This window comes from Lissotriton vulgaris, chromosome 12, assembly GCF_964263255.1.
Source record: "Lissotriton vulgaris chromosome 12, aLisVul1.2, whole genome shotgun sequence".
Classification (NCBI taxonomy): domain Eukaryota; kingdom Metazoa; phylum Chordata; class Amphibia; order Caudata; family Salamandridae; genus Lissotriton; species Lissotriton vulgaris.
Window position 1 is genome coordinate 257,506,678 of NC_141700.1, and position 10,671 is coordinate 257,517,348.

Consider the following 10,671-nt stretch of genomic DNA (forward strand, 5'->3'; position numbering starts at 1 on the left):
ATATTTTAAAGAAATAGAGAGCCTGCAGAGGGAACTGCTGTGGGACGGTAGACCTCGTATAGCATTGCACAAACTGGTTCTAGGTTTGTATGACGGGGAGATAGGACTCCCTGATATCAAAAAATATTATTGGGTCGCCCACTTGGCTGCCATCAATCACTGCACTTATCTTCAGGGGGACGACCCTGGATACAGAATGGACAAATGGCTACAGCCAGGTGGCAACTAAAACAGGGCTATTTACTCTAGACCCCTACGATAACCCGTAACAGGACCAACCAAACACTCAGTTCAGGTCTGGCATGCGGCAAACAGAAGCTTGGTCATGGATCAGAAACTCAAACTAGCCAACCCCTTGTGGGACTCAGAACTGGGCACGTTGAGGACCTCAAAGGGATTTGACAAATGGGACTTAATAGAGAGCTCTTAGATTGGAGACTTATAGGATAAAGGCGAGGTTGTGACAATCGTGTCGCTCCAACGAGAACACAAACTAGCAAGCAAAGAATATTTCAGATACCTGCAAGTCCGGCACGCATTAAAGTCAAAATTAACAACAGGCCCCTCTCCACCAGAGTCGTCTCCACTGGAGGACAGATTACTGGACGGTACCTGCCAGAAAAAGCGATATCTCTGACCTACAAAAAGCTGATTAATAACATTTCAAATCCCCCTCGGGCAGACAAGAGAGCACTGGGAGGGAGATGGGCTGGTCCTAGATGACGAGGAGTGGCAGGAGGCAATGGCCTCCCCACGAGAGGTGGTGATTTCTTCCAGACTGCGCCTTGTTCAACTCAAAATCTTGCATAGAATCTGGGCCCAGATTGGTTCAAATAGGAAGAGTAGAAGAAGGGAAATGTAGGAGACAATGTGGTCAAGTAGGCACATTCATGCACATAATATGGTAATGTCTGGGTGTTCAGAGATACTGGAAGAAGATACTTGACTGTATGAGCAAGGTGCTAGACGTTGATATACGTCCCGAAGCCAAAAGATGCCTTCTAAATGTATGGGAACCCGCCAACCTTAATAGTACAGACAAACTATGGGCTAAACTAGGTCTTATGGTGGCGAAAAGAAACATTGCACAGTTAGGGGGGGCAGAAGCATCGCCAAAATTAAAGGCCTGGAAGGCAGATATGGACTGATGGATGAGCAGAGAAAGAACAGTGTACATTGCTCGTGGATGCCCCAAAAAGTGGGCGGCAGTGTGGAGTAAATGGAATGCCTTCCGGGGGAATATATGTGTCCCGCCTGTTGTCCCTTCCTTTGACGAACCAACAATGCTGTAAGTACTGTAATCCTTGGTGTTTTCAGTTGAATGTACTCTGTGATCAAATGTCTCATCCTACGTTGTCACACTTATCTTTTGTAACTACACCGCAATGTCGATCATTTTCATGTTCAATAAAAAGATTTTTTTTTAAAAAGAAAACCGACTCATAGGTATTTAGAGTGATAACCCTGTGGCTTGTTATTAAACCACCCAACATATAAGCTGGAGGGGGCAACGAAGCTTAGGAACATGAACTGATCAAAAGGGAACAATTATTTTAAATAGATGTTATAAATCTTTAAATACACTTTTTATAAACCATCTGGAAGGAGACATTTTAAACACCTCTTAAAAACTTATTGAGTAACGACCCCCCCCCCCAACTCTTACACATTTGATACTACGTACACCTATTAGTAAATGGGGTTTCCTTGATTTATATGAAGGGAAGATTCTGGGACAGTTGTCGTCAGCAAGCCAAGCAATTCCTGTACATGCACTGTGGCCAGAATTTGTACTTTCAAGTTCCTATGTTATTGCAAAGGCAAATATAGTCTGTTGGGCTTACAGTCTACTTCATACAAAAAAGATTCTAAGATCAACTGAAAAAGGATGTGCTACTAACTCCTGCCTTATACATTCACTAGGAGTTTAAAATTGGTCCTAGAAGTATTTGATTGCAAGATACAATATCTGTTAGCATGGACCCCCGGACAACTTAAGCCTTTTTTTTTATTTAAAAAAAACTATTCCAGGATTAAACTTCTCATACATCTCCAACTGCAAAAATGTTAAATGATATAAAACTTTCTCTGAAATTTACGGTTACATAAAATCTTTCTCGGATATTATAGAGTTTAAGCAACTGCAAAAGTAATTATCCCTAACCTAGGATCATAGTGTTAGGAGAGTAATCCTCTTAGGTTGGGTGCTCTTCCTCTACGCGCATACACAAGTCATTGGTCAAATTCTATCAATGATTCTGGAAATTGTATCCTCAGTCAAAGTGGAAATCAAGACTTCCGACATATACTTTTCATACGCCCAGCAGTATGCAACTGTGTTAGATCTATTTTACATCCTAAATATAACATATAAAGAGTTGATGAACTGGATTAATGTATTGATGCTTACTGAGAATTCATTTGCATGTTGTAAAGCTTTTAAATAATTCTAGAAAAGTTGCTTGTTTTAAAAATGTGGAACTCATGTGAAACCTAAATCAATAAATCTTTTTGAACTTGTCAAAGCAATAGGGCCTACTGTGATACAATATAATCCATCAGAAAAATACTGCTGAATTCCAAATTAACCAACAAAACAGGACCTTAACCTCATGCGCGCTAGCGGAATTCCGCTCGCACGCTGAGATTTTTAAAACCGCATGTTACGTGACGAGCTGGGCTCGTCATCAGCGTGCGAGGAGGCTACGCCATGACGAGCCCAGCTCGTCATCAGCGCGGAAGGGGTTAACGATGACTGATAGCACAAATGTACTTAGCTGCCAACTGGATTGAAAAGATAAACATACGACAAACAACGGCATTCTAAAATGCAGAAATCAACTCCAACTTTGCAGTAGAAAAGAATAATTCTCCAGGATTATAAACAGCTCACAGAGCAATGTGGTCTGGTTTATACACCCTAAACACCAAGATGCTTGACAGCATACAACAGACATATGCAACAGTCCTCGCTCATCAAAACAAGAATTGGCAAAGCCAAGAAATCTCACCTTTACGGTTCTCAATGCAGACACTAGTGGTTTGCCTATGTTTTTTTATCAATGCTGTTCAGCTTTTGAAATAAAGAGAAAAAAATAGTTTTTTGCCAAAAGGTGAACAATAATGACAAAGGAACAAAAAAAAACACAAAAAAGCGTTATGAAGTATGCAGGTGAATGCATCATCACAGATGGTCGCGTGATGTTGTGTAGGCACGCAGGTATGTGAGTGCAATCATGATGCTCCAAAATGGCGGATGCCATCCTGGAGTGGAAAATTACGAACAACAAAATGTGCAAAAATATAATATGAAGCAAAAAGCGAAGCCGTCGAAAAGAATACTGAAAAGCCGATTTGATGGGGAAACAATGGAATAGCTAGCTGTGAGTGGGAGAGGGAAACAAAATGGACAGCAGGGGAACTTGAAGGTGGAAGCAGCACATGAGAGAGGGCAATATTACACATGCACTGCCATGGAGTGCTAGAAGAAAAAGCTACTCCCTAAATGCAAGCAGTGGAGGAAGGCATGTAATCTGACAGTGACTAGATCATCCAGTGGAAAATGCCATTGACATAAGAAGGATGGGAGCAAAAGTCATTTATGTATAGTTTTAGCCTCTGGCGCAATCCTGACAACTTTTAGAGGTTTCCCAGTCATGAGATTTAGCTGACTGTGACTGAATTTTGATATATAGATATATATATATATATATATATATATATATAGATATAGATAGATAGCTAATTGAACAATTTGAAACAATTGAACAATTGGTTAATACATCTAATCATCAACTCAGAACACAGTAAAGAATTAAAGAAGACATACTCCAGATACCCAACAAAGAGAGAATAGAAAGGGAAAAAACTGAACAAGAAGATGAGACAACAAAATACATCCACTCAAGAGCAAAGGGCTGGCCCAAGGTCCACATTATGGATATATGTCACTGTATCTCAGAATATGTATATATTCACTGTACTGGAGACAATAGGTCTGAAACAAGAAACAGGTAAAGCAGTCTTTATTGGTGATTTCCATAGTACAAAACAAGTGATCATACACAGCAGAATTTTGAATCTGTCTCAAACACAGAGACGTCAAAAATGTTTTCAAGACGCAAGAAAGTAACTGCAATGCAGCTGTGGAAACAAGAGAACTATGACAGGGAAAAAATGTGAGTCGTCTTTAGTGTTAAACATTATGTCAAGGGAGCACAAACCGTTTCATTCATTGCTTAGGTTTCGCTCTCCCACTCACCATGGTCATGAAATATAAAGATATGTGATGTTTTAGAAAAGCGCTGCAAATCTTGCCTTTCGACCACTTCAGAGCGATGAGTAGTGGTACAAGGTAGGTTGGGAAGCCATGATGTAAAATGTCTTCACTGTTTTAAAGTATGTCAAGAGTTAAGGATGGCAATACATTTTCAGCAACGAGGAAATGCTATTTAAAACCTGTTTCGAAAAAAAACCTGCCTTCGTGCACAAGTCTCCACAGCAATATTTAAATTAGGCACAATCATCTATATATGATACATACTGGAACTTGTAAACTGGGTTACACGATCCCGAAAACTCTTCATTTCTACTAATTAAAAATTATGAATGTACCCCTGTATGCCTAAAAGAATGCTTGTTAGGTGATGTGCCCTGTCATCTATTCGCTAAATTGAAGGCGGACGCCGTCTCTCAATCCCATCACATATCATAACCCGATCCCCCCAAAAAATCCTAGAACCCTGTTCAAAACCTCAACAGTTGGCAGAATCGTATTGATAGCACGATACAACGTCCTCTCAAAAACCATCGCTGCACGATGACCTAGTATTGAACCATTTTGAGATATTCGGGGTCCCCACTTGCTTAAACATCTCTAGTTATTCGTCACGCGTCAAGTACTGATAGTAGCTAATGGGAGAAAAGGTCAATATAAATCAATGATATCGTAGGAGGCTGCCGTCTGCCATAGTATGATCCGTGGTATAGGGAGCTACTAACAACCTATCTGTGATCAGCGTCGCCTCCGATCTCTGACATTGGTAGCCTGCCAGTGTGCAGTAGATAGGTATCAATTTCTACAACCGCCGATAAACACAGAGCAATATCCATGGCCGCAGAGGGCCTATGTGGGCTGGAATCTCACCCCCAGCTCGGAACGTGCGCCTCGTAATCCCAGTAGTCGCGGCTCCTCAGACTGTTCACCTCGGCGTAGACCCGGGCCCTGCTCCCGGCTGCGGGGCCGGGCATGGCGGGGGCTGCTCCCCGCGGTGGCAAGAGGGAGCAGGAGCGCAGGGGCAGGCGGCCCAGAAGCGGCGCGGGGAGCAGCAAGAGGCAGCGAAGGGCCAGGCCGGGCAGGGAGGGAGAGGGGCACCGGGGGCTTCAGGCGGTGCTGCGGAGGGAGGGACCCGGAACACAGGCTGCGAGTGGCCGGCGGCCAACGAGTCGGAAACGAGAGCGCGCCACCTGGCGGACGGGAGGAACGAGGTGACCAGCGAGACGGGAAAAAGAAAGAGCGCCTTCGAGATAAGATGTGGAAACAGCACTGTGACTGTGGCGTAACGTAGTAAATGCCGGGAAAACAGAAACTCAGGGGAACGTCTTCAATGCTGAGGGAAAGGACGGTGGTACACGAGAGCGTGGTTAGAGCTGACCCTCCTTAGTCACAAGACAATCATTCACGAAGCCTGCGTCGGTGAAAGAAAGACTGCTTTTCATATGTAAGGCATCTTTGAAATAAAGATTTAAGGGGTGGTGGCTAAAAGGACTTTTGGAATGTAAGAGAGTCCTTGTGTATTAATATGCAAATAACATACATGCCAACATTTTAGATGAGAAAAGTGGGCGATTTCTAGAAAGAAATGCAGATTTTCAACATTTGGGAATGAGTAGAAAATCATGATTTTAATAAAGGCACGGAGGCTAATATTATGCACTACCTTTTATTACTACTCAGGCAGCAGCATATATTTCCCCCATTGAATTTTATTGAGGCCTTAATCGGGTTACTGTCGTGTATGGGCTTTGCAAGTGATGGAGCAAGGACTTGTATAAAAAAGACTTGCTCCGACGCAATCCTCTCATATGAACCCATAACAAAGTATTAACAATGTATTTTGATAATAATATGCACCACTTTACATATATTTCTAGAGGAAGCTTGCCTATGTGTTTTACTAACAAGTAACCCGAGTGTGAATAAAGATGGCTGCTAACCCGGGAAACTGTTTTGCGCATGCGTCAACTGCATCTACGCAGAATGACATCTTTACGCTTGGGGGAAAATTTCAGCTTCTGCGCAATAGCTTCTAAAATGGCCGCTTGGAAACTCACATGCTAACCATCTGCTTTGCTGAAACTAAAATGAGTTATATACTAAATGCTAATGCATGAAGAGTCTTTATAAATAAATGGGATTAGAGTAGAGATAGGTGGTATACAGTAAAATTATTTTATTATGAAATTAATTACTTTTCTTTTGACCTCTCTATTAGTTCTTATTTTGGCCTCGGAACGATGCTAAAGTCCGCCACCCACGTGGTTCCTCCCGCCGCATGCACAAAGATGACAATTCCGAAACAGTGACGACAAGTCTTGAAACTCGTCCAAGGACGGTCTCAGTACATGTTCTGAGAACCAGCTGAACATTCTGGAGATTCAATGGACAACTGTGAAATGTATACATTGTTATTGATAAAGTTTGCAAATACAGTTGGGAAATAAAAGATGGGAGAACAAATTAATGGGTGGGAACTTAAAACAATGACCTAAAGAAAAATTATTAAAGCCTAGCATGGTGTGATGATCATACCCTTAGCTTGTCCAGTCAGAAGTAGGGGTTTCATGAAGTAGAAACATTTTAGGGGTGGTATATGTTATTAGGAAAGTATCATTGAGGTAATTTATGTAGGGGCAGTGTGGTAGTCACAGCAAGAACGTTGAGAGACTGAGATGCTGTCCGAATGCTGATCGAATACCTGAAGAAGCAGACTTAGAATTTTAAAGCGTAATAATTAGAAGAAGATCACGGGAGACTCGAGAAGGTAATAGAAGTAAAAGAAGATCGTGGAAGAATCGAGGAGGTAATAGAATTAGAAGAAGATTGCGAAAGAATCGAGGAGAAAGTTAGTGTCAGAGAGAGGTGAGACGCAGGCGTGAAATCCAGAAGAGGTCATCTATCCTGTCCTGAACCTGTCCTGAGGTCCATGTCACCTGAACTTTCTAAGGGACCCATTAACTCTTGGCCAGAGGGGTCTGATTTTCATGCAATCCAAGGTACATATATCTCTGTGTTTTGTGTCAATGTACTTCTCTCTCTCTCTATCCTCTCTTTCCTGAGGTACTTGTTGTGAAATCTCATTTAATAGAATACTGAATAATAAATTTGATGATCTTACTTCCTCGAATATGATGTAGTTATCACTGTAATTTGTTTTGCTCATATGATATAATTAGATAAACATTTAAAAACTTCCTGAGTCTGTGATTTTTTTAATAAGATAAAAGGTAAATGAACCTATGTCATATCATCAATAACTACTCAATTAAATATGTTCCTTGACGAAAAGGGAGGGCTTTAAGGTCAGGGATAGATTAAAGAAATGATAAGGAATTGATCTATTTAAGCCCTTATAAAAAATTGACCCCCAGCGGTGTTGACTAGCCTATATGAGTGAGTGTGTTTATGCGCCCAGATGAATATATAGTGATAGATTTTTCGCAGGTTGGTAACCTGCTGGATCTGTTTGCTGGTAGCAGAGCTATGGTATTTATTGATTAGTTTGGTGATTATTGGTTATCTATTTATGTTTTAACAAACCCGTTTGTATATTGTTTCATGTTGTCTGGAAATTCCCGGAAAGTGTATAGCGGGTGGTGAATGGAAGCCACACTGCAGTGAGGTTACTCGTCTTTTTAAAATAGTAATTAGGTTTTGTGAATAAGTCACAGCAATTTTTAGCAACGAGTCTGCTGGTGAAGCTCTGGTGTTATATCACCCAGAAAGGGTAACACTAAAGGAGTAGCAGGTTCTTCAGAGCTTGGTGAAGAGTAAGCGGTAAGCGGAAGCTTTTACTCGCAGTGTATGAAGAGTAAGCGGAATGTTTTACTCGTAGCAAAATAAATCAACCATTCTTTAGTTTAAATGAAACAGAGTAGCAAATGTTTTTATGTTGTTATTAATGAAAATGTTGGTGAAAGGTTAAAGGAAAATACGTTTTTCATATTAACTTGTGAAGGGAGGGATTGGTTGAGACAGCGGGTATGTGACAAGACAGGGAGTTGAAATGGAGGGGTCAGTTGTTGCAGTGCCACGCTGGGATTGGTTAAGACAGCAGGCGTGTACATTTTCAAGGTTTGTAAAGGAAGGGTCAGTAGTAAGGAGTGAAACTGAAGTCACAATAGAGGCGCGCTAGTATTGGCTAACGTGAATTTTGTAAATTTGAGCTTGATTTGTTTAAAGAATTAAAGCCGCAACAGGATTGGGGAACCTAAGTGTAAACAAAAGGACTAATTGGTTAACAAAATAGAAGCGGTAATAGTACTAGATAGTGGAGTTTGTATGTGGAAATACGATCCGACATTGATAGGGAATCGCCCAGATAAAAGATATTTAGGTTTTGCAAGAGAAAAATATATAAGAGGATTTTATCCAAAAATGTACGGAGAGAAAATAAAAATGTCACTTATGCAGAAAATCAAAAATGATTTTAAGAAAGATAAACCTACTAAAACTGGGAAGGGAATTCTTATCCCACCACCTAAAACTCCTGCCTCATTTATGATGCTGGAAAAAGGCTACCATACCTGTGTGTGGTTAGAAAATTGGGTTGAGTATAACAAAAGTGACAGAATACTAGGTTTCCCAGAAAATGGTACGTTTAATGGGAGAATTCTTCAAAATGTAAGAATGTGGATGAATGAATTAGAGCCCAGACCCAGATTAAACTAGTATGAAGCTCTAGAAGAATGGGAAACAGAGGCCTTCGAACAAGATAGATCTAGTAGTTCTAGGAGTTATAGAGGATTTCATCCTAAATGAATGCGTGAGTCACATGAAGATCAGACGAAACAATGGAGACAAGCAATGGTTAAGGACGGACTGTATCTTGTATTAATGTTAGAGGAACAGTCAGGAGGCAAGTGTACAGGAAAAACGAAACAATTAACAATTTCACACTGTGGGGAATCAGAAGATGAGTTGATGGACTAACAAATAATCCTCCACCATATCAGGAGGGACCCAGTAGAACTACTCCAAGTGCCCCCGCTCTAGAAACCCCATTGGTTCCTCAAGTTAACCATGATTTAATAACTGTAGGGGTACTCTAGGAAAAAGAAAGAGAAGCCATAAATAGAAACAGAGATGAATGAATTAATACAGAAAATAACCCAATTGAGTGCCCACCCTGAAGCCTTGACTATACCAGTGACTATAGGTCCGGTTGTTCCATTTTATGGAGATAAGGCAGGTTGTTCAAAACCACCTGTTATGACCACTCCTATAATAGAACCTAGAAAGGAGAACATAATTATTGAAGATCAAGTCTGTGAATGTGAATCAGTAATTTCTCTAATGGATTTGCCAATAAGAGAACAGATAAATCAAACTCCGAAAAGATTTACACCTAGTTGTTCAAAAGAAATACGATTAGAAACCTCAACGGGAACCAAAAGTGGCATAATAGTATCTTTGGAAGAATTAGAAAGGTGGGCACATGGAATAGACAAACCGAATCAGCAACCAAAGATTTTAGACATTTTTAAATTAAAAGTAGATTTGGAAGAAATGAACGCTGGAAATGTAGGAATACTCAGGCTAAATACGTACAGTGAAGAAGAATTACTGTTCATATGTAGAAGCATAACTAGAAATGCAAAACAAAGGAATGAAAAATTGACGGAGATTGCCTCTGAAATGGGAATTGAAATAGGGAGTTAAAAAGTATTGCAGAAACCATATAGAGTAGACTTTACTGATAACGATTTGGAAAATATGAATATGTCTGGAAGAAAATTACGGGTTAAAGAATTAATGACAATTTCACAGAAATGGGGAGATTTGGACAGGTGGGCAAAGAAAAAGGAGGCGGCACAGGCAAATCGAACTGCATCTGAATATTTACAGAGAGAAACCAGAAAGAGAGAAAGGCAATGCCCGATGAGAGAGGTTCCAAGAGAAGGATATGTACATGTTCCATGGACCAGACAAGATATTTTGTCATTCACTAATGACTTCCTGAAACTAAGGGAAAAGTCAGTTGAATGGTATAGTGTCAGACCTCCACAGATCTATGACGAACATGGCAAAATGCAGAGAAAACAACCAAAGAGTAATGGCTGGACGGTGCTAAACCGATATAGGAACTCAAAGATGGCCGCCGCTTCTAAGTTCTAGCGGCGGTCTAGTCTTCATACCCACAGGTGTTTCAGAGTTTGGTGTGAAGCTCGCGCTCATGAACAAACGCGCACTTCACTGAAGAAGATTCCCGAGCATGCATCAAGAAAATAGAATTAGTTCGGAGAAATACCTCACGCCGGGTTTTTCGTCCTGAGGTTTTCGCCGCAGCATCGTCAGAGTAGTTAGGGCTGTCGTTCACAGTTGACAGAGGTGGAAAAGGAACCAGGACGGTTGGCATTTATCGGAGCTTCCCAGTCACAATATTAGACGGA

General features: G+C 40.9%; 1 protein-coding gene across 1 annotated transcript in view; it reads right to left on the bottom strand.

Annotated features, from left to right (window-relative positions):
- The window catches only part of CSNK2A2 (casein kinase 2 alpha 2), a 364,482-nt gene extending 358,967 nt beyond the window's left edge, over window positions 1-5,515 (bottom strand). Inside the window, exon 1 of the mRNA XM_086947793.1 lies at window positions 5,147-5,515. Coding sequence (XP_086803919.1) covers window positions 5,147-5,250 — 104 coding nt within the window. The 5' untranslated portion in view covers window positions 5,251-5,515. The remainder of the gene's footprint in view (window positions 1-5,146) is intronic.
- Window positions 5,516-10,671: the final 5,156 nt, after the last annotated feature.